Source organism: Mesocricetus auratus, unplaced genomic scaffold, assembly GCF_017639785.1.
Source record: "Mesocricetus auratus isolate SY011 unplaced genomic scaffold, BCM_Maur_2.0 Super-Scaffold_100038, whole genome shotgun sequence".
In the NCBI taxonomy this organism is placed as follows: domain Eukaryota; kingdom Metazoa; phylum Chordata; class Mammalia; order Rodentia; family Cricetidae; genus Mesocricetus; species Mesocricetus auratus.
This window is the reverse complement of record NW_024429216.1, coordinates 2630455-2655036: the sequence shown is the minus strand read 5'-3', so window position 1 is coordinate 2655036 and position 24582 is coordinate 2630455. Positions and strand designations below refer to the sequence as shown.

The 24582-nt window shown below is 49.9% G+C and overlaps 1 protein-coding gene across 1 annotated transcript; it reads left to right on the top strand.

The window, feature by feature from the left end:
- Positions 1–10363: 10363 nt before the first annotated feature.
- Selenow (selenoprotein W) lies at positions 10364–15162 on the top strand. Its single transcript, XM_005139219.4, has 6 exons — positions 10364–10514; positions 12024–12048; positions 12167–12220; positions 12356–12430; positions 12519–12617; positions 14845–15162. Exons 1-5 carry the CDS (start codon positions 10471–10473, stop codon positions 12600–12602), a joined length of 282 nt encoding a protein of 93 aa, XP_005139276.2. The 5' UTR covers positions 10364–10470; the 3' UTR covers positions 12603–12617; positions 14845–15162.
- Positions 15163–24582: the final 9420 nt, after the last annotated feature.

Here is a 24582-nt window from a genome sequence, read left to right as displayed (position 1 = left end):
GGGCTCTCCCACTGAGCCACGCCCCAACCCCTCACTGGGGTATTCTAGGCAGGGGCTCCACCACTGAGCCACACCCCAGCTCCTCACTGGGGGATTCTAGGCAGGGGCTCTCCCACTGAGCCACGCCCCAGTCCTCCCACCCCCCTTGGAGCCACTACCACTAAGCTGCATCCTCATGCTCACCTGCAGGGAAGCTCTTCCTGTGAATAATTACAGGGTTTCCTCTTCGGTTCCTTCTCATCTTTGCTGAAGGATTTCACTGCAGTCTCCCTTCACGTCTTACTGTAAATTGTAGCCCCTCTGAGCACTGTAGTCCCTTTCCTGGTGGCATTTGTCACCCTTGGCATTCCATCTGTCTTCTTGCAACTTCTGTTTTTATTATTTTTGTGGGTTTTTTGTTTTTCTCTCGAGACAGCGTTTCTCTGTATTTTGGAGGCTGTCCTGGAACTCCCTCTTGTAGACCAGGCTGGCCTCGAACTCACAGAGCTTGCCTCCCGAGTGCTGGGATTAAAGGTGTGTGCCACCAACGCCCGGCTATTTCTGTGTTTCTGTTTGTCTAGAGGGGTCTCCTGTGGCTTCACACTGTTTAACTGAGGGACACTCTGAACCGATCCTCCTGTCCTGGGATAGCAGGCGAGCACCACCATGCCTTGCCAGGACACAAAGAACATTAATCTCAGCAGCATCTGTAAGCCGGGAGGTCATGTATCCGAATGTCAAACACTTGAGACAATGGAGTCTGCAAAAGAAGAAAGCTAAATGACTCTTCAGTACCACGAGAATTCTTGCCTTCCTCCCCTTGTGTCCTTTCCAGCAAGTCCAAGGCTAATCTAAGCTGCTTTGGGGATCAGAGAGGGCTCCCTCTTCAATTCCTGTTTACAAACGCCTTTGGCAAGGAATCAAGTGTACATCCTTAAAGGGAACAGATGAGGCTGGAGAGGTGGTTTAGTCTTGGGAGAGCTTGCTGCTTTTGCAGAGGACCTGGGTTCAGTCCCCAGTCCCCACATCAGGTCCTTAAAACCACCTATAAAGTCGGGTTCAGGGGATCCAGTGGCCTCTTCTGGCCTCTTACATCAGTGTGCAAGTAGTGCACATATATTCAGGCACACACACAAATCAATTTTAAATCTCTATAGTGTTTTGGTTTTATTTTTGTTCTGACACATCTCATATAGACCAGGGTGGCCTCAAATTCTGCTGGAATCAGGTGTGTGTCGGCACAGCTGGCCCTGATTTTTTTTTTTTTATTCTTAAGGATTTGTGTAGATCAAGTATTTCCCCTGCATGTATGTCTGTACACCTCGTGCATGGTGCCCACAGAGGCCAGAAGGTAGTAGTGGATCGCCTGGAACTGGAATTACAGATGGTTGTGAGTCATGTGGGTCCTGGGAATTGAGCCCAGGGACTCTGGAAGCCCTTAAACACCGAGCCATCTCTCCAGCCCTGCAACAGGCTTGAAATTCAGATTTGTCATGTTTTTGTTTTTCAGATAGTGCCTCGTGTAGCTTGGGCTAACTGGGAACTCTTATGTGGCGGAGGGTGCTCTTGAACTCCTGTCCCCACGTTTCATATTCCTTTCCTGAGACAGGGCCTCAAAGCCTTGGATGGCCATGCTGTGATAGTCCTTGCCTGGCTTGTCCATTTTTTTTTGTGTGTGTATATTTATTGAGGTTTTCATGCATGTATACAGTATGTTTTGATCATATTCACCCTCCTAGGAATGTTTGCATGACCCCTGTCTCCTGGTCTTGAGTGGAAGGGGTTTAGAGCCAGTCAAGTGCACTGGGCAGTGGTGGCGCACACCTTTAATCCCAGCACTCAGGAGGCAGAGACTGGCAGATCTCTGAGTTCGAGGCCAGCCTAGTCTACAAAGCGAGTTCCAGGACAGGCTCCAAAGCTACACCTGTCTCAAAAAAAGAACAAAGAAAGAAAAGGAAAATGTCAAGTGTCCCTGGCCTCCGAGTTGCAGGTGAACAAATCCAACAGCCCTCTGGGCCAGCCTAGAAAGGTGTCTCTAGGGAACACACACACTGTCCTCCCCATGCACCCGTTCAGAAAACAGCCCGGTCCTGTGTGTCCTGGGGTCTGCTGCTTGCTGCACTGTGGCCCCTTGAGGGTGGGTGAAGGGTAAGAAAATCTAACCAGAACTTCCCAATGACCAGTGTCTCTAGAACTTTTCATTCTCCTTGAACTTGAGAGGACCCTGGAACTAGAGTACCCATAGTCTTCTGACATCATATGGGTGCCGTAAATCTAACCTGGGTCCTCTGGAAGATTGGCCGGTGCCCTTAACTGCTGAACCATTGTTCCATGTGTTTGTTTTAAGGTATTAGTTTTCTTTAATGTTTGTGTTCTCATGGAAGCCAGACAGGGCCTTGAGATATTCCGGAGGGAGAATATCTCCAAGTAGTTGTAAGCCACCAGAACTGACTCTGGTCCTCTAAGGTCAGGAAACTGGACCACTAAACCATCTCCAGTGTCCCCGCCTCATTTTAAGTTGAGATGGGGTCTCCAGTATCCTGGGCTAGCAGAGAGCCTTGACCTGGTCCTCCTAGAGTACCTTCTGAGTGCCGGGATTATGGACATACACTACCGTGCCTGGTTTTATGTAGTGCTAGATATTGAACCCAGGGCTTTGCACATCCCCAGCTCTGAGACTTTGTCTAAAAACCCTGGTTCAGTACAGAAAAATTGGAAACGCTGGGAGAAAAGGGACAATGAATTTGCTGGAATCTTGCTGCCCCTGCAACTTGGCAAGGAGTTTGTTGATCACATGCCAGAGTGGACGATCAGTCCCACCCAGCACCAGAACACAAAAACCCCTGGCCCGTACACACTTCCTCCCATTCTCGAAATGCCAGGTCTTAAGCCTTCTCCCAGATTCCCCTGTTTCCTCACAGCCCCCAGGAGTGAGATCAGCATGAGGAAAGGACTTTTTTTTTTTAACCCCATTGTTGTAGCAGCAGTCAGCAAATGGTTGGAGAGAATGGCCCAGTCCTAAATCACTTTTTGAAGAAAGGGTCAACCAATGACAAGGACACTATCCCATACTGTGCTAGACACACAGAAAGGTGTAAGTCACCTGCAGGAAGGAAATCACACAGCACACAGACCCATGATTTGATGTTGGAATGTGGGTCGGCAGCCTGGAGTTTGGTTAGCCAGGCTCCCTTCCCCCCAGGTGGCTCTGATGGCAGTCCCAGATGGGACACGGGCCATTCACTGCGTGCTGAACTGGAACACACGCATTTCCTGCAGTCTCACTGAGGTTCCCAAGTCTGCCTTGAGGGGCCGGGCTGCACGCTTGGTGACCTGGTGACCAAGAACACCTCACCCAACCCGTGCCATCAGCTACCCCAGTGGCCTTCTCTGGCCCTGAACTTCCTCCCCACAGCGAGTTCCTACACTCCCAGTCAGTGTAGACATCCTGCACCAGAGAGCGGGACTTGAGACCTCTTAAGATACTTGGAATGCATAAAAAGTATGTGCTCCAGCGACTCCCATTCCTGCCATCTGTTCCCACCCACACATAAAGCACTGTTTTCTAGTCTACAGAGCATCCTTTCTAGGATGGGAGGGGGGAGGAAGGACAGGAATAGCTTTCAGGACAGGCTTTATGGGGGGGCGTGGGTGGAATCTGACCAGGGTCTCTGCCCTCCACCTATTTATAAAGTGCCACCACTCTTTTTTTTTTTTAATGGAGATCTTATCCTGGAGAAACTGGTCCAAAGAAAGGTCATAAAAAACAAAACAACAAAAACAGCTAAGTGATGATGGTACACATCTTTAATATGGAGGCAATCTGGAGCACTCTGGAGACAAAAGCAAGCAGATCTCCAAGTTTGAGGCCAGCATGGCCTAAAGAGCAACTTCAGAGAAACTCTGTCTTGAAATCCAAAAAGTGAAGTCTAAAACCATTAAGCATTTCTGCCTGACAAGACCCCATCTTCAGCCCAGAAGCAGCCTGAGAGGAGTGTAACATTCATGACAGAACTCAGGTCTGCCACAAACAAAATGACAAACACTCCTGGAAGAAATACAGCTAGCCAGTAGCCACGGGGAGAAATTCTTAGTCCTGGCTGCTCCAGGGTTTACAGAGATCTTCCTGCCTCTGCCTCCCGTGTGCTGAGATTGAAGGTGTGTGCCACCACTGCCCGGCCAGAAACAATGCTTCACTTCTTTGGCAAGCAGGCACAAACTAAAAAGGGAAGATTTATGGTGGCTACCTTATGAAGAAACAAGTGGGATACTACCTTGCTGGAAAGTCAGTAGAGCCTATGGGGAATACAAGTTAGCTAGAACTTGCCACTGAGGGGCTAGGGCGTGGCTCAGTGGTAGAGCCCTGCCTAGAATCCCCCAGTGAGGGGTTAGGGGTGTGGCTCAGTGGCAGAGCCCTGCCTAGAATCCCCAGTGAGGGGCTGGGGGTGTAGCTCAGTGGTAGAGCCCCTGCCTAGAATCTCCCAGTGAGGGTCTAGGTGGTGTGGCTCAGTAGTCAATCCATGTCCTGGGGATTGAAAGTGGGTCCTCTGAGACAGCAGCCATCTATCATTCCAGTCTTTAATTTTATTTGTTTTGGTTCATGGTTTTAGAGGTTCAGTCAGTCCAACATGGTGGGGAGGGCATGGCTGAAGAGAATAGTTCACCCAAAGTGTCCCAGAAGCAGAGAGAGTAAAAGGAAGCAACCAGGACAAGATGTATGCTGAGGACAAACCTTGGTGACAGTTTCCCCAACTGGGTCCCAGCCCCTGCCTTTGGCCACCACCTAGACATACCAGTCATATCATGAGCCCGCTGAGTCACCAGTGACGCATCGGGCCAGAGCCCTTGGGATCGAATCCTCTCTGGAAACCCCTCACAGATAGACCCAGCAGTGTGCTGTGCTTGTCATGGGCAGGTATAGGGGTCAGAGGACAACTTCTGCAGGAGCAAGCTCTCCTCTTCCACCATGTGAGTCCTGGGGTTTGAACTCAGGTCGTCAGGATTCGCAGCAAGTTTGCCCATTGAGCCTTCTCACCTGCCTACCGCTTATAGTAACATCATGACATTTAAAACTCTTGCCGCGTGAGACACCAAAGGCCAAGTAGCTTAGGGTCCCATCTGCGGTCCAAGTTCAGATCGGGCTAATTCACAAAGACGGAAGTTACGTGTGGGGAGATGCCCTCATCCCACAGATACCCTGGTCCCAACAACCGCAGTCACTGACCCCGTTGTCACTGGAGTACAGGTGGAGGAAGAGTCAGAGTTTATTTTTATCAGGAGAGAAATCGAAAGTACATAGCCCAGAGCCAGAGAGGACCAAGCAAGGCGTCTGGACTGCCGCTGGCATGTGGACTCAGCAGTGTTAGTCCAGATTTCCCTCCCAAGGGACAGTCGGGGTGGTCTCCTTCCTGGTATAGGCAGAGGCTGTCTTAGAAACCTCCTTACTCACAGCTCAGCCTGTTACATATGTGTTAGAGACAGGCATGCTATACACAAGTGTTGCTATAGCCCTTGGGAGGCCCAGGAGCTCAGGGTCTAGCCTGGGTCACATAGGAAAACCCTGTTTCTAAATAATCTAAGAAAGGCCGGGCGTTGGTGGCGCACGCCTTTAATCCCAGCACTCGGGAGGCAGAGGCAGGCGGATCTCTGTGAGTTCGAGGCCAGCCTGGTCTACAAGAGCTAGTTCCAGGACAGCCTCCAAAGCCACAGAGAAACCCTGTCTCGAAAAAAAAAAAATAATGCCCGGGCTTGGTGGCACATGTCTTTAATCCTAGCACTTGAGGGGCAGAGACAGGCACGTATCTGTGAGTTCCAGGACAGCCAGAGGCACACCGTCTCAAGTAAAAAACCCATATTATTGTTCTCTCTCTCTCTGTCTCTGTGTGTGTGTGCCTCTCTGTCTCTTTCTCTCTCGTCTGTGTGTGTGTGTGTGTGTGTGTGTGTGTGTGTGTGTGTCTGTGTGTGTAACTGCAGACACCAGAAGAGGGTGTCAGATTCCCATAGCTGGGGTTACAGGGGTTGTGGGACTGCTGACGTAGTTGCTTCGAACAACAAGCCCTCTCCTGGAGCCACCAGTCCAGCCCCTGACCTTGCTGCCTGGACCCTAATAAAGGATCTGGAGAGATGGCTCAGTGGTTAAGAGCACCGCTGCTCTTCTAGAGGACCCCGATTCAATTCCCAGCACTCCACATGATGGCTCCCAACCATCTGTAACTCCAGTCTCGGGATCTGCTGCCCCCTTCTGGTCATCACTGGCACTGTATGCATGTGGTGCGCATGGAGGCAAAAAGTACACATGAAATAAAAATAATCCCAGGGGGGCTGGAGAGATGGCTCAGTGGTTAAGAGCACTGACTGCTCTTCCAGAGATCCTGAGTTCAATTCCCAGCAACCACGTGGTGGCTCACAACCATCTACAATTCAATCTGGTGCCCTCTTCTGGCCTGTAGGCAGAACACTGTATATGTAATAAATAAATAAATCTTTTAAAAAAATTCCAGAAAGTGATTTCAATTTAATAAAGGGGGGGAGCGGGGAGCCGGGTATGGTGGCGCAGGCCTTTAATCTCAGCATTTGGGAAGCAGAGCAAGGCAGATCTCTGTGAGTTCCACGCCAGCCTGGTCTACAAGATGAGTTCCAGGACAGCTAGAGCCGTTACACAGAGAAACCGTGTGTCAGAAAACAAAAACAAACAAAGCATGATTTCCATGTGGCCTCAGCAGGGGGAGGAGGGAGTTGGTGGCGGATGACGTCAGAGATAAGGGACCAGATCAAGCCGAGGTTTGTGGGTGGCCCTGACTGAGGCCTGCGCCCGGGGAGAGTGCGAGCTGTGGCCAGTATGACCTGCTGCCCTCTGGTGGTTGTGTGAGGACCAAGGCTTTTTAAGACTGGAAAACTTTTAACGATTTACTATGAGTGATTATGCATGTGGGTGGATTTGTGGCTGTGGGTGCGCGATTCCCACCTAGCAGAGATGTCAGGGACCCCCGGAGTTGGAGTAACAGGCAGTTGTAGGATAGCAGAAGTGGTCCTGGGAAATGAATGAGGGTTCTCTGAGCAAGAGGGGCTAGTGCTCTTAACCACTGAGCCATCTCTCCAGCCCTGCCTTGCTCTTTTGTTTCTTTGAGACAAGAGTTTCACTATGTAGCTCAGGCTGGTCTGGAGCTCACAGTGTTCTGCCTGCCTCTCTGCCTCTTGAGTGCTGGGATTAAAGATGTGTGCCACCATGCCCAACTCATGAGACTCTGTCTTTAAAAATAAAAATGAAATTAAAAGCAAACGCCTTTAATCCCAGTACTCAAGAGGCAGGTGGATCTCTATGAGTTCGAGGCCAACCTAGTCTACAGATCGAGTTCCAGGACAACCAGAGAAATCCTACCTCAAAAAAACCATTCAGGGCCGGGCGTTGGTGGCGCACGCCTTTAATCCCAGCACTCGGGAGGCAGAGGCAGGCGGATCTCTGAGTTCGAGGCCAGCCTGGTCTACAGAGCTAGTTCCAGGACAGCTTCCAAAGCAATAAACCAATAATAATAATAAAATAAATATAATGAAGCAAATAAATAGGAAAAGGAAAAGAGAACTGAATGTCTTTAATAATACCTACTATATGGTTTATGTATATATATACTCATTGAGCGTGCATGCATATGTGTGTGTGTGTGTGTGTGTATAGGTCAGAGGTCAATGTCGGATGTCTTTCTCCACCATGCTGTTTGTTTTTTTTTTGTTTTTTGTTTTTTTGGTGGTACTGGAGATTGAACCCAGGGCCAGTTGCATGCTGGGCAAGTGCTCTGCTACTCTGCTACTTTGCAGCCCCCCAATCTTTTTTTTTTTGAAAGAGGGTTTCTCATTGAACCTAGAGTTCTAGATCTGCTGCAGCTGGGTGGCCAGCCAGCTCCAGGGTTCTCTGCTTGTCCTGCCTCTCCAGTGCTGAGCTTCCGGGTACCACACCAAGCTTAGCTTCTGTGTTAGCACTTGGGGATCTAACTCAGGACCCTCATGCTTAGATGCAGTAAGCACTTTACCCACTGAATCGTGAGTCATCTCTCTAGCCCCTATGAATATGATTTGGGAGGTTAGGAAGCTAAATTGCTCAAAGGATATAAATTACAACTGACCAAGCTCAAAGATTAAGAAAAGATATTAACTTCAAAAGTAAATGAGCCATTTCTTTTATCTTCTTAAAGAATTCCCTAGATGGGAGGTGATGGCGAACACCCTTTACTCTTAACTACTAAGCCATCTCTTAAGCCTGCAAATAATTCTTCTATAAGCCATGAAGCTCCACGGATGGCCAGTGACCAGCAGAAGTGACACCAGAGGCAGAGTTCTCCCTCCAGTCCTGCGTGTAACCAGTCCTCCAGCTACATTGATCTCAGATTTGGGGCCTCCAGGAGTGTAAGGGGAGGCATGTTGGTGGTTTAAACCACCGGAGTTAAGGGACTTTGTAAAGGCGAGCAAATGGGTCCAGATGTGTTGTACACAAGGCAGAATTTCCCAGAAGGAATTGTTTTCCCTCCATGTTGCAGCTGATTCTTGGAGGAAAAGCAGGAGTCAGGGGTGAGAGGGTTAAACCAGTGTGTGCAGAGCTCTGAGACAGGAAGGTGGCTGGGGTCCCTTGCTAGAACCCCAGTGGTCCCTGTCACTGGGACATTGGGAGAAAGGGCCAGGGAGGCCCTACGGTCCCAAGTGCCATGGGTCATGCTAAGGTCTGGGATGTTGTTCCAAGGATGTTGAGAACCACAGTAGAATGTGAGTTATGAAACATTCATAAACACCTGTTTCTGTCCATTGTCCTCCAAGACTGTCTCGTTTATTCCTTTTCAGACTGACCACAGGTCCACACTCTGCAGACAGAGAGGACGGACAGGACACTACACTCATCCTGCCAGAGATGCTGGGTGAGGACAGAGCAAGGCTTCTGGTTATCTTCATTGGGTTCTCCCAGGGGCACATGCCAGATTCTGGCTCTAATTCTTTCCAGGAGTCTGAGTGCATGAATACACCACCCATCCTTTTTAGGGAAGTATAATTTTCTTATGGTTTTAGCCTCTCAATCCTATGAGGTCAAGGGAAAATGAATGATTCAAATTTCATTCTTCCGTGGGAGGATCAAAGCCCGCCACCATCTTCATGCGGGCTAGTTCACTGATCGTGCACAAAGGGGGCCAGGTGGGAAGAGACTGGCATTTCCTTATTTGGCCCCTAGTTGGCATTGGCGGGCTTACTAGTGATGTCAGTTAAAGAATGTCAGGTGAGATAAATATCTCTGTTGGTGAGGGGCAGGGCGGGAATGGATGGTGTGCATCCATAGAAACTAGAGAGCAATTCATAATTTCTTTTTTGTTGTTTGTTTGTTTGTCTTCTGAGACAGGGTTTCTCTGTAGCTTTGGAGGCTGTCCTGGAACTCGCTCGGTAGACCAGGCTGGCCTGGAACTCACAGAGATCCGACTGCCTCTGCCTCCCCAGTGCTGGCATTAAAGGCATGGACCACCACCACCCAGCTCAATACATAATTTCTGTGTGAACGAATATCTCCTGCGAGCAAATCTGCCCAGGATCCATTAGGGGAAACTGAGGCTCAGGAGTCCTAACCCCTTAAGTCAGATTGTCCATTCTCACTTTTGAGATGATCTCTCTATGAAGACCTGTCTGCCCTGGAACTATGTAGCCCAGGCTGTCCTCGAACTCACAGAGATATCTCCGGCTACTGGGATTAAAGGCAACACTGGCTTTTTTTTTTTTTTTTGTGCTATTTTCTCCTCTTCATGTAGCCTAGACTAGCAGGGATAAATCCTTCAGTCTCCTCTTCCCAAATGCTGGGATTACAGGTTCGTGCCGCGGCCTGTAGTTTATGTGATCCCGGGGATCTGCCCCAGGATTTCACACATGCCAGTAAAATACTCTACCAACTGAGCTACAGTCCAAGCCCCATTCCAGCACTTTCTATGTACCCTTCTGCTGGGAGACGACGGGAAGGCACAAAAGGGGGCTGTACGCTTTTGGGGGGTACGCTGGGGTCACACGCTGGGACTCTTAACTTTACTTTTTCCGACCTAGGGTCCATGGGATGGAGACCCACCCCAATTATCTGTCCCCCGAAGGAGGATGGGACGCATGCGTCGTGTGCCTCAATTTCCCTGCGCTGCGCTTCCCAGCCACACAGTAACTCGGCTTCGAACGGCTGTCCTGAGGTCTGAACCATTCTAACAAGGAGGGGGGACAGCGAGGGGAGCGCAGGTGACTGGTCCCAGAGACGCCGTCTATGGAGACAAACCAGAGATATCAAGGGACTGCATGAGTTCGTGCTTGAGGGGTTCGCGTCCGTGGCCACAGACCTTGCCGCGTCCCGAAGCCTCGGTCCCCGCGCTACCCTGCTCCCCCCGCGCGCACTTGGTTTGATCCTCTTCTTGAGGGCCTCGGGCTGTGCGCACGGCCCCACACGCAGACTTCGAGGTCTTTGTTGGTCGCGTCCTCTCGCCGTGTGCGGGGATGCGATCTGGAGCCATGGCACTCGCCGTTCGAGTCGTGTATTGGTAAGTTCCAGTGACCACAGTCCGCTCTTGCCCTGTTCCCGGTCCTTTGTGCCAGGGACTCCCTTCCCCGCTCCCCGTCTTCTGTGCCTTCTCCGCCTCCCCAGCCTTTCTCCCGGGAACTGCTGGCTGAGTACGTTGGTTGCACCCCAGACCCACCTGTCCTTGGGGAGGGACCTCCGAGTGGGTGGGACGGAGATAACAGAGCTTCGAGCCAGACGCCCCGCGCCTGGCAGCTGGGGCGTCTCCCCCTGTGACTCAGCGCTGAAGGGAGGGGAAAGGGTAGCATCGGGTTTCTCTGGGGGAACCTTCGCCTCCCGACAGACCGTTTCCCTTCCCCCTCTCTGAGCAGCACCGGGTTGGAGAAGGCGGGTGGAGGCTGTCCTGCCGGGTGTAGGGAAGACTCAGATACACGGTGTGGCGGTGGCATGGCACATATTCGTCCTTGGGAGCTCTGCGGATGCCCTGTATCCCCGCATTGTAGTGCGAGTTACAGTTGCTCACCCCCTCCCAGAGTGTCCCTGAAAAAGAGCGACTTGAGCCTCGAAGAGGTGGTGCACGCGTTCACTGGAGGCAGAGAGGCAGGTGGATCTCTGCGAGTTCCAAGCCAGCGTGCTTAGCCAGGCAGCCAGGGCCACATAGTGAGACCCTGTCTCCTCACCCACAACAAAAAAAAAAAGAAAGAAAGAAAGAAAAAAGGGGGGAGGGTCAGCCGGGCGTTGGTGGCGCACGCCTTTGATCCCAGCACTTGGGAGGCAGAGGCAGGTGGATCTCTGTGAGTTCGAGACCAAGCCTGGTCTACAGAGTGAGTTCCAGGACAGCCTCCAAAACAATACAGAAAAACCCTGTCTCGAAAAACCAAAAAAAAAAAAAAAAAAAAAAAGAAAGAAAGAAAGAAAAAGGGGGGAGGGTCGTGTGGGGGTGGATACTGGACATGAGAATGTAGCTCCGTGGCAGAATGTTTGCCTGAAATGCCCCAGGCCCTGGCACTTAACGCCCGCCCCCCCCCCTCAAGGGCTCTGATTAGTCCCGGATTTTCAGGATATCTTTCAAAAAGCCTGCTTTGATGCCTTGCTCCCATGAGGCCACTGAACCAGATTCCAGGCCTGAAATAGCCTGCAGTCGGGAAGGTTGGGGGCTGGGGAGCTTGTGTTTCACACTGGGTGCTGGGGAGAGTTGGGATTCCTGAGTGACAGCCGGGCGGGGGCGTGGGTGGGTGGGTGGACTTCTACTGAGGCAGCTTTTGTCCTAATTCTCTTCTTCCTGTTTCCCTCCCTGTTGTCATCTTGGTGTCTTTCTCATCCGCTGGCTCCCCAACCTCCTCCTGCTTGGTGTCGGCTTTCTCTGTCTCTTTACTGTTGCCTGTCTCTGCGGTGATCTCCTTTGTCACCTCTCATCTGTCCCTGCGCCCCCTTCATCCCTGTCCCTGTTGCCTGCCTGGCTTGGGCACCTGTGCCGTCTTGGATCCTTGCTGCCCTGGTGGACTGTGGCAACCCTGGATTCTCCTTTCAGTGGAGCTTGAGGCTACAAGCCCAAGGTGAGTGGAGTTTCTCAGGAGTGTCTTGAAGTGGGTCGGGCTGTGGATACCGTGGGGGGGGGGGATTTGCTCGGCCTGGCTGGGCCCCCGACAGCCCGCTCTCATATCCCGTTTTCAGTATCTCCAGCTCAAGGAGAAACTAGAACATGAGTTCCCCGGATGCCTGGACATCGTGAGTATCGGAATGGGGTCGGAATCCCGTGGGTCCCTTTTCTGTCATTTGGGACTGGGAGGCAGTGGGGATGGGTTAGGCCAGTCCTCCCTCCCGAGGATATCTCAACCCCCTCTGACTCCTTCTTTCCTCAAGTGTGGCGAGGGGACTCCCCAGGTCACCGGGTTCTTTGAAGTGACAGTAGCCGGGAAGTTGGTTCACTCCAAGAAGGTAAATCTGCATCCTGTCCCATAGAGGGGTCACATGGTTTAGGTTGGTGTGTGGGGCCTAGCTCAACTTTCTCCTGTCTTCTCCTCAGAGAGGTGATGGCTACGTAGATACAGAAAGCAAGTTTCGGAAACTGGTGACCGCCATCAAAGCTGCCCTGGCTCAGTGCCAGTGAGCCCTGGAGGCAGGGGTAAGGAGGCTGGGAGCTGGGTGCCACCTGGGGCTGTTGTATTCTTCCCTGCGTGTAGACTCTCAGGACTGGAGAGTGGGAAGTGTGGCTGCATCCCAGGGGCCCCTGGAGCCGGGAGGGCTCGGAATCATACCTAAGGGGTTGCAGCGTGGTCCTGTGGGGGTGACGAGGATAACGGGCTTGCCTTAAGCGGCCTTCTTGATTCTGGAAGGGAGGATGCTAAAAGCTTGTGGTTGGGGGGGTGTCACAGTTGGTGCAGGGCTTGCCTACCCTGTAGGGAGCTCAGGTCCAGCTTCAACACTCCGGAGGTAACTGGGAGAAGTGTCTTAGCCCCAGGGAGGGCATGAATGAGAACTGCCAAGGCTGAGGCCGAAGGATTGCCATGAACCCAGCCTGGACCTCATGAGACCGTGTCTGAACAAAACAAAACAGTGCAGATGTCACGGCAGCTAAGAGTATTGGCTGTTCTTGCTGAGGACCTGGGTTCAGTTCCCGGTAGCGACGAGGTGGTTCATAATTACCCGTAACTCTGGTTCCAGAGAATCTGATATCTCTTCTGGTCTCTGAGGGCACTGTGCATACACAGTACACATGCAACAAACACTTCATACACATAAAAAACAAAATAAGGGGGCTGGAGAGATGGCTCAGAGGTTAAGAGCACTGACTGCTCTTCCAGAGGACCCGGGTTCAATTCCCAGCAACCACATGGTGGCTCACAACCATCTACAATTCAATCTGGTGTATATGTAATAAATAAATAAATCTTTTAAAAAAAACAAAAAAACAAAGTAAAACATAAAGCAAAAGAGTTGGCATTGTAGAGCAGGCCTGTGATCCCAACATTTTGGAGGTAGGGGCAGGAGGATCAAGAAGGAGTTCAAGGTTACCCTTGGCTACACGGTGAGTTTGTTGCCATCAAGGGCTACGTGAGACAGTCTTTAAAAAAGCTGTCAGGGTTAAGAGCACTTGTTGCTCTTACCAAGGACCTAGGTTCAATTCCCAGCACCACATGGTAGTTCATATTAATTCCTAGCTCTAGTTGTAGGGAATCCAATGCACTGTCCTGACTCCATGGGCACCAAGCACTCTGCATAAAGTAAAATGAATAAACCTAACAGTCACAGAATGCTGCAAAAGAGCCCTGGCAGTTCAGCCTGGGTCCCCTTTGTTCCTTTGACAGAAAAGTTTCTGATGCACTGGGGCATGTGAGGGGGCAGCCCAGGGACTAGTGTCTACCAGTGTGTTCTGGAATACAGTCCTGTTCCCTATCCATACCACGTTCTCCGTTGGGTTTTATTTGTGTGTTTTGGGTTTTCGAGACAGTTAATAGCCCTGAATGTCCTGGAACCTGGTTTGTAGACTAGGCTAATCTTGAATTCTCTCTGTAGTGCTGGGATTAAAGGTGGGAACCATCACTGCTAGATCTTTTTTTTTTAATTGTACTGGAAGTTGGATAATCTGCTACATACATGCTAGGCAGGGGTTCTACCACTGAGCCACACCCCAGCCCCTACTAGGGGATTCTAGGCCGGGGCTCTACCACTGAGCTACCTTTATTTTTAAAAATTTTTTTAGATTTTTTTTTCAGACAGGAAATGTAACAGCCCTCACTGGCCTGGAACTCACAGAGATCCGCCTGCCTCTTGAGTGCTGGGATTAAACACCTGTTTGTTTTATGTTTTTGTTTGTTTGTTTGTTTGAGGCAATTATGTCTGGTTGAGTGGTCTGTCCTGAACTCATCAAGGTTCCTAGGTTTTATTTTGAATTTTGTTTCCTTGCCAATTGTTCCACCTTGGTATGAGTCCTGTGCCTCGGTCTAGACTTAGGTATGACAGCCGGGTAGTGGTGTTGCACGCCTTTGATTCTAGCATTCGGGAGGCAAAGACAGGCGGATCTCTTAGTTTGAGGTCAGCCTGATCTACAGAGTGAGTTCCATGACAGTCAGGGCTCCACAGAGAAGCCCTGTCTGGAAAAACAAACAAAGCCCAGCTGGGTATCTCATCCCGTACCCCTTGGACTAGATGCCCACTCCCAGCATGCTTTGCACCAGGGATGGAGTTGCAGTTTCAGCTCAGTCACACATGGTGGCTCGTGTGTAAAAATAGCACTGGAGAGGCTGAGGTAGGAGGATTGCCGGGACTGCAGGAATGCGCCACCACACCTGGTTCTGCATCCCTTATATAGCCCACCCCCTGCAAGCTGACCTTTCTCTCTCTCTCCACAGTCCTGGGACCTCCTGGCAGCCGCCTTATGACAGGAAGGACTGAAATGTCTCAAGGACCTGTGGTCTTTCCTTGATGTTCCTGCGGCCACCAAGTCAGGCCAGAGAGTGCCTCTGTGAGGGGGTGTGCCTCCCAGAATCCACCTGTGCATGCCCCCTGCCCCGCCCTCCTGCCGTCTTCCACACCTCCCCCTGAGCTCCCCCACATCTCCCATCTGTTTACCCGCCTTGGTTTCCCTTCTCCAGCTCAGACTGCAAGAAGATAAGCAGCCATGTTGCCAACTGTTCCCGGTTGAATAAAAGTTAGATGAGGCAGCTTAAGGCTGACATGATTTATTTTGGTCGCATTGTGTCTGCAGTCTTGAAGCAGGGAATTAAATGGCTCGGCAGAGGAAAAGGGTCTTGCTGCCAAGACTGATGGCTGAGTTCTGTCCTTGGGACCAGCGTGGTACAGGAGAGAAGTAACCATTGCAACTTGTCCTCAACCTCCGTTGCCTACTTCGGCAAACATTCTGGAGAGTGCACACAGGCAAACACACAAAGTAAAAACGTAATAAGCAGGGTGAGCCTCATGCTCGGCGCACGTGGTTGGAGAGCCCCCCTCTTCAGGGAACGGTTTCACTTATGCTCAGCTGAGGAACCAGCATTCCGTGGTTAGTACTGACTTCCTTCCCTGATAATGAGATTGATGACTACCTTCTATGCCATTCTAGAGCCTTTATCCAGTGACTGATGGAAGCAGAGGCAAACACCCAGAGCTAAACACTGAACTGAACTGGAACCCAGTTGCAGAGAGGGAGGGGTGATGAGCAAAGGGGTCAAGACCAGGCTGGAGAAACCCACAGAAACAGGTGACCTGAACAAGGGGGAGCTCATGGACCTCAGACAGCTGGGAAACCAGCATAGGACTGATCTAGACCCCCTGAACGCGGGTGTCAGTGAGGAGGCCTGGGCAATCCATGGGGCCTCTGGTAGTGGATCAGTATGTATCCCTAGCATACGAATGGACTTTGGGAGCCCATTCCACATAGAGGGATGCTCTCTCAGCCTGGACACATGGGGGAGGGCCTAGGCCATGCTTTAAATGATATGACAGACTTGGAGGATCCCCCATGGAAGGCCTCACCCTCCCTGGGGAGCAGAAAGGGATAGGGGATTAGTAGGGGGCAGGGGAGGAGGAGAGGGAACTGGGGTTGACATATAAAACGAGCTTGTTTCTAATTTAAATTTAAAAAAAAAGGGGAAAAAAAAGATGACAAAGTAAAGCCAAAAAAAAAGAGTACTGGCTTCTCTATTTCGAGGACCCTGGGTTCAATACCCAGCACCCACAAGGATCCACAGCCATCTATTACCCCAGTTCTCGAGGATCCGATGCCATCTTCTGGCCTCCACACACGCTGCATATACACTCAGGCAAAACACCCAAATTCTTAGGATGGTAAAATGACTTTTTTAAAGATATATTTATTTTATGTATATGTATGCTCTATCTACTTTATGCCAGGAGAGGGCATCTGATCCCACTACAGATGGTTGGGAGCCACCATGTGGTTGCTGGAATTGAACTCACAACCTCTGGAAGAGCAGCCAGTGCTCTTAACCACCGAGCCATCTCTCCAGCCCAGTAAAATGATTTTTAAAAAGGTGGTAATCCCACATCTCCCAGGTTCTCCTTGACAACTGGCTGGCCTTGAACTTTCTGTGTTGTCAGGGACATCCTCCAACTCCACCTCATGACTGCTCTGACTTTAGGCGACTCTACCAGTATGTCATTAATGTTGATGGCCACACAATAATTCCTCAGATAGATACTGGCTGCATTCAGGTTACCATTCATCTGTCATGCCTATGTGCATGTATTTGTTTAAAACCCATGTTCACTTTAATCTCAGCACTCGGGAGGCAGAGGCAGGTGGATCTCTGTGAGTTCGAGGCCAGCCTGGTCTACAAGAGCTAGTTCCAGGACAGCCTCCAAAACCACAGAGAAACCCTGTCTCGAAAAAACAAAAAAACAAAAAAACCCATGTTCAGTTCTTTTGGTGTGTACCAAGGCCTTGAATTGCTGGGTCTATAGTTTCTTCACTCCATGGTAAAGGTCACATGAGGACATTTGTATAATTTCCTTCTGAATTGAGGAACTTGGTCCTTCTGCTCCGGAAGGGGGGGGACTGGAAAAGTTTAATTTCGTATTCAAAACATCACAAATCTCAATTTGGAGATAGAAAACAAAAATTGGGCAGACAGTTCAGGTGGCAAAGTCCTTGCTGCAAGTACAAAGACCTGAGTTTGATCCTTAGTACCCTTGCAAGAAGCTAGTCATGGGGCTGGAGAGATGGCTCAGAGGTTAAGAGCACTGACTGTTCTTCCAGGGGTCCTGAGTTCAATTCTCAGCAACCACATGGTGGCTCACAACCATCTACAATTCAATCTGGTGTCCTTTTTTGGTAAGGTACATAGGCAGAAAACTGTATATGTAATAAATAGATAAATAAATATAGTTGTGGTGGTGTGGACATGTACCTCTAAGTCCAGAGCTGGAGATGTGGCACTCTCTTCGACCTGTGGGCCAAGTCCCACATTTCTTTTTTTTTTTTTTTTTTTTTTGGTTTTTCGAGACAGGGTTTCTCTGTGGCTTTGGAGGCTGTCCTGGAACTCGCTCGGTAGTCCAGGCTGGTCTCGAACTCACAGAGATCCGCCTGCCTCTGCCTCCCGAGTGCTGGGATTAAAGGCGTGCGCCACCAACGCCCGGCTAAGTCCCACATTTCTAATGGTTGGAAAACACAAGGGAGGTGGATGGCAAGATGGTGCAGTGTGTAAAGGTGATCGCTGCCAAGCTTGATGACATGAATGCTATTCTTGGAGTCCGTGTGCTAGGAGAGAACATCAGGACTTTAGGCCAGCCTGGACTCCATGAGAAGCCACCTTTAAAAAGTAGAACTCATGGGCGATGGCGGCACATACTTTTAATCACAGGACTCGTAAGGCAGAGACAGGCGGATCTCTGTGAGTTCCAGTCCAGCCTGGTCTACAGAGTGAGTTTCAGAACACAGGGATACACAAAGAAACCCCGGTCTCCAAAGACAAAAAGAACATAAACCTGAGCAGGGCAGTGGTGGCGCCCACTTTTAATCCCAGCACTCGGGAGGCAGAGGCAGGAGGGTCTCTTGAATTTCAGGCCAGCCTGATCTAGAGTGAGTTTCAGGACGGCCAGGGATACAGAGAACCCCTGTGTACAGGAGCCCTCTCTGCAAGTCTTCCGTCTCAGTTTTTTTGTTTTGTTCTTTTTTCCCCCAAGTGGAAAAGGGGGCTGATAAGATGGTTCAGGGCTGCAAAGCCTGGTGACCTGTGTTGTATCCCCAGACCCAGCCTAAACTTGGAGAGAGCTGATGCCACAATGTTGTCCTCTGCCCTCCATGTGTGCCCTGGTTCCTGTGAGCCCTACACCTCTCTCTCTCTCTCTCTCTCTCTCTCTCTCTCTCTCTCTCTCTCTCTCTCTCTCTCTCTCTCTCTCTCTCTCTCTCTCTACACACACACACACACACACACACACATACACACGATAAGCAAATAAAAATATTTTAAATGGAATACTCTGACCTTTGGATTCCGTCCTCAGCACTGCAAATATAAAACACTGCCAAATCTAAGTAAAAAGTAAAACCAAGGGACTTTCTGACCTTCGGCCTCGGTCTGTAGGATCTCTCTTTGTCTCTGAGACCATCTCAGGCTTTGTCAGGTCATATAAGCGTTTTACTAAAGCTGCCTGTCCCTGTTCTTTCTCCGGTAGTCCCTGTTCTTTCTCCGGTAGCCCGAGATGCGTCTGCAAACACCAGGCCTAATTCTGCCCCCCCGCCCCCCATCGCTTGCTTCCTTCTGAGACCCTGTCTGAATTCACAGGATTCTTGAGTTTGCTAAATGGGACCAGACAGGGTCAGAGAATCCGCTGTGGGAAGAGAGCCAGGGGCCGGGATAGCCACTAGGGGGTAGCAGAGACTCTCTAGAAATTCAGGGAGACACTATAGGGGCCCGGCCTCTTTCTGGAGATCACTGCACAGAGACTTAAAAGTTGCAAGCACAGAGCCTACATGGGTCTGCAGCAGGTCCTCTGTGTATATATTATAGCTACCAGCTTAGTTTTTTGTTTTTTTTCGAGACAGGGTTTCTCTGTATTGTTTTGGAGGTTGTCCTGGAACTCGCTCTGTAGACCAGGCTGGCCTCGAACTCTCAGAGATTCGCCTGCCTATGCCTCTTGAGTGCTGGGATTAAAGGCCTGGGTCACCACCACTGTCAGCTTCTAGGTTCTTTAATTATCGAGCCTTGGTTGGCCTGGAATTCAGAGATCCTACTGCCTGTCTGTCTTCTAGAGAGCTAGGATTAAAGGTGTGCCACTACTCTCCGCTGTGCCTGGAATGTTTAAAAATGAAGCTTGGCATGGGCACAGGCATTTAATCCCAGCACTCAGGAGGCAGAATCAGGTGGATTGCTCTGCCCAAGTTGCAAAGTCCCCAGAGACTACCAGGAAGACCTATCAAACAGCAAAAAGCAAGGTTTAATCCTAGCACTCGGGAGGCAGAGGCAGGTGGATCTCTGTGAGTTTGAGACCAAGCCTGGTCTACCGAGCGAGTTCCAGGACAGCCTCCAAAACAATACAGAGAAACCCTGTCTCAAAAAACCAAAAAAAAAAAAAAAAAAAAAAAGCAAGGTTTAATGATTGTTCATCTAACTATGACAGGGACGCCCATCCAGCAAGCTGACTCAGCAACCTCCAGAAGGAGTGAAGTTCCCTGTCTACAGCTAGGTTTTAAAGACAAAAGTTAAAGGATTACATCGGGATGGTTTCTGATTGGTTGACATTTGGGAACAATTAGGAGCCTTTCTCAAAGTCATATTTTGGCGTGAAATATCTGTGTACCAATTATTCTCATTGGTTAGTGCTGAGAGGGAACATTCTGTGGTTTCTATGGCATTGTCTTGTTACTTGCAGGTGGCCTGTTGTACATAGATACCAATAGTTTTCAGAACTATATATCCTGGAGACTACAGGGGGAGGTTTTGGTCCCCCTGGAGTTTCTTTTGTGGCCAAACAGGTCCCAGGAACCAAGTATCTAGGAGGCTATGGGGGGGGGGGTCTGGAGTTTCTTTGTGTTCAGTTTTGGCCCTAGACTCCAAGATGCCAGAGGATCTGGAGTTTCCTTGTGTCAGAGGCCTACGTGTCTTTTCTGTAGCCTGTCATGGCTGCTAAAGCAGGGGGCTGAGTGAGGGTCTGGTTCCTTTATTTCTAAATTGTTAGAAGTGAAGCCTTTGAGTTTAGTTTAGCCCCTTCAAGATCTCTGAGTTCAAGGCCAGCCTGGTCTGCATAAGGAGTTCCAGAACAGCTAGGACTACACAGAGAAACTGTCTTAGAAAAAAACAAGAAAAAAAAAAATCAGAATGATAGTGCGGAGGCAATGGTAGGCTGATTTTTGTGAGTTCGAAAACAGAGAAACCCTGTCTGGAAAATCCAAAACAAGTAAAATAAGCATAAGAATTGCTTTAAACAGGGCGTGGTGGGGCAAGCCTTCAGTCCAGCAATAGGAAGTCCAGCAGTTTGACATTTGTAAATTCAAGGTCAATTGTTTCCGTGACTCCCAAACTAGCCAGTGATACACAGGGAGAGCCTGTCTGGAGAAAAACTACAAGCCCAAGTGTGGTTTTAGGGCCCAGGGAAGCTTGGTACACACAAGCCATGGCAGGCTCAATAGCCTGAGTTTCAGTTGACCCGAAGGCAACATCTGACTCCAGGAAAGACGACAAACTGGGACCACCCAGGAATCCATCCGAGGGGAAAACACCTAACATTCCAACCATTGTAGATTGGATCACCAGACGTCCCTTAGTCCAGATCCACACCCATTTCCAATCACTAAGACCTCTGCTATGATAAGACCCTCCCCAACTGAGCTCAGCCCCAGGCTCTCTGATAGTGCCGAGGCCTTGGACACAGGGAGAGCCCGAGTTCGAAGTTGAATAAAGACTCTGCATGTACACGTGGGATTCAGTCTCCTTGTTGGTTTTTTGGGGAAGTGGGAGATCTGAGTATTAAAGTGATAGCACACACTGAAGGATCAAAAACTAATAGTTTAAAATTTTGGGCCCAAAATCTATACAGAGAAAGGGAACTTCTAATGGTAAAGGTGCCTGAGCCCTGTTCTCAGAGAAGGAAGCTGACTGTCCACCACTCTTTTTTTTTTTTTTTTTTTTTTTTTTTTTTCCGAGGCAGGGTTTCTCTGTGGCTTTGGAGGCTGTCCTGGAACTCACTTGGTAGTCCAGGCTGGTCTCAAACTCACAGAGATCTGCCTGCCTCTGCCTCTCGAGTGCTGGGATTAAAGGGGTGCGCCACCAACGCCCGGCGACTGTCCACCACTCTTAACATTCCTTTGTTAGTTATTGACCATAATCCCTTGCCAGTTGTAAGGATCCCCCACTCCAGGGCATAACTGACAGACCCTGTGACCATGTACCCTGGAAACTCTGGGTCCTGTCTTTTCTTACTCAAATGTATCTTGCTTAAAATATATAGTTACTGGTTTACTCTGTACTTTCTATGACTGTAAGTAACGATGGAAACTGAAATTTGTGACTGTCAACCTTAGGGTCTGCCCTTTAAAAGCTCTTTTTGGCTGGTTAGCATCTCATTTCTCCGCCATGGAGTGAGATCCAGGGTGGCCCTCTTGAACAATAAAAAGAAACCTTTTGCTTTTGCATGGGAAATGTCTGCACCTTGGGTTGCTCTCTTGGGGTCCTCGAACTTGGCACAATACCGCCTTTAATCCTAGTATTCAGGAGGCACAGGGAGGTGGTCCTCTGAGTCAAGGCCAGCTTGGTCTGGGCAGTGAGTTCTAGGATAGCCAGGGCTGTACAGATAGATTCTGTTACAAATTTAAAACACCATAAGCAAACAAAGCTAAAATGAACAAGGCAGGTGATACATGCCTTTGTTCCCAGCACTTGAGAGCCAGAGACAAAACAAGCTCGAGGCAAGACTTGGCTGGCCTGGAACTCACTAAGATTTGCCTCCATTAAAAAAAAATCTGTTGTGTTTATTTTCCTGTGTGTGCATACATGCAGAGACCAGAGTAGAATGTTAGCGTCTTTCCCTGTTTTTCTTACCTGTGTCTTTCTGTCTGTCTGTCTCTCTCTCTCTCTCTGTATGTGTGTGTGAGAATGTGTTTGAGACAGGGTTTCTCTGTGTAGCCCTGACTGTGACTGTTCTGGAACTTGCTCTGTAGACCAGGCTGGCCTCAAACTCAAGAGATCCGCCTGCCTGTGCCACCAATGACTGGGATTAAAGACCACAACCACCACCCAGCACTGAAGCACTATCTTGAGAGCAGAAGAGAGCCTGAGCCCACCTCCTGTTCGTTGCTACTTAGAGAGGCTGGGAAGATGGAAGGAGGCGGCTCGGGAAGGGCTGTCACACCATCTGTTGCTGTGTCCCCATGGCCCCTTTCCGTTCTCTGACCTGGCTGAGATTCTGCAGACACTGGCGGGGGCGCTAAGAGGATTGGGCTAGGTGATGAGTTGGGCTAGGTCAAGGCCAAGGAAACATGCCACCTGTCATCACCTCCCAACTAGAGGCTGACGAGAAAGGATGAAGCCGGAATCAGGCATCAAAACGGCTCCGTGAAGCCTCGTGTGAGGGTGCACGCCTGTACCCCAGGACATCCTAGGCTGAGGCAGGATTGCCTTGAATTCAGTTACAGCCGGAGCTGCTTAGCAGACACCTCCAAGCCCAGTCCAGTTTTAGACGCATTTGACTTGCCATTTCACTGCTCCCCACGAAGGCACCCCTGTAGGAGGGAACCCCACGAAGCTATCTGCCCATGAGGGCGGGAACATGTAAACTGACACAGGTAGATATAAAAGGAAGTGAAAGAAAAAGGAACCTCCCTTTTTCTCCTGGAAGCCAGCTGCACTTTTTTTTTTTTTTTTTTTGGTTTTTCGAGACAGGGTTTCTCTGTAGCTTTGGAGGCTGTCCTCGAACTCGCTCTGTAGACCAGGCTGGCCTCGAACTCACAGAGATCCACCTGCCTCTGCCTCCCGAGTGCTGGGATTAAAGGCATGCGCCACCAACGCCCGGCTGCCAGCTGCACTTCTAACTCCTGGTTTGTGCGACTTCTCTCTCTCTCTGGTAAATAAATATATTGTTTTCCTATAGTATCCACACCCCCATGCTCCCCTTTTACCCAATGAGCACTTTTGCAGGCTACAGGGGACTAGGGACCAAAGAGGTCCTTGGTGGTAGCCAATAGCCTTATCCAGGTAGGAGGACAGCCCCCAATTTATCACACTTAGCTCTTGAAGCCCTGGACAGCAGCAGATCCGGGAGGGCAGATCCCCTGTCAGGGCCTGTTGGGCACACAGACCTTGCTTTTCTGGTCTTGCTCCATTATTCCTTAGCCTGACCCAACTGACATTGACGAAGCCCCGGGGCGTCCACGAGTTTGTAATCACCCACGCTCCTCCATGCTTGCCAGCTCTTCCTTGTGCAGTGGGAGTTCTAGGCTGAGGATGTACACCTGACCTTTGAAGACAGACACCTGAACCGGGTGGTGTGGCGCACGCCTTTAATCCCAGCACTTGGGAGGCAGAGGCAGGTGGATCTCTGTGAGTTCAAGGTCAGCCTGGACCGACAGCCTCAAAAGCAATACAGAGAAACCCTGTCTCGTAAAAACAAACAAAAGACAGACAACTGCATCTTTCCTTTCACCTACTCCTGGGACCTCGCAGTGCAGAAGCAGACAAGTAACGCAGAAACCTGTGTGCCCCGTGAACCTGAGGCTCAGCCAGCTTGATTTTTCACCAACGCCTGGTGAGAGCCGCCTAGGCTGCTTGACCCACTGGAGCTGGGCGATTTCCACCTCCTTGGGGGCTGCACAGAGCATGGTGAGAGGTAAGAAGGGCTGTCTTTTTATAATTTAAAATTACTTGATTTTTATTTTTTAAGAGACAGGATTTCTCTGTAGCTGTGTAGATGGTCCTGGAATTCCCTATGCAGACCAGGCTGGCCTCAAACTCAGACCCACCTGTCTATGCCTCCCAAGTGCTGGGATTAAAGGCGTGCGCCACCACCACCTGGCCTAAAATATTTTTTAATGACTGGTTTCTTCTCCCTCCTCTACTCCCAGCCCCTCTCCCTACCTTCCCTTTCCCCCAGATCCACTCCTTTCCCTTCAGAAAAGGACTAGCCTCCCAGGGATAGCTACCAGATATGACATAACAAGTTGTAATAAAATTAAACACATCCTATTAAGGTTGTGTGAGGCAACCTGTAGGAGAAAAAGGTAAGTGACTTTTTTTTTTTTGGTTTTTCAAGACAGGGTTTCTCTATGGCTTTGGAGGCTGTCCTGGAACTAGCTCTTGTAGACCAGGCTGGCCTCGAACTCACAGAGATCCGCCTGCCTCTGCCTCCTGAGTGCTGGGATTAAATAAGGCATGCGCCGCCAACGCCCGGCAAGAATGACCCTCTCTTAATGAGGCATAGTGGTGCCTGCCTGTAATCCCAGCATCCAGGAAGAAATGGCAAAAGATCTTGAGTTCCAGGCCAATCTGGTCTACAAAGTGAGTTCCCAGGCTACACAGAGAAGCCATGTCTGGAAGGAAAAAAAAAAAGAATTCAAGGTCATCTAGTGATGAGACCCTTCCTCAAAAAAAAAAAAAACAACAAAAAAACAAAAACAAAAAGAGGGGCTTGGGGGCCTG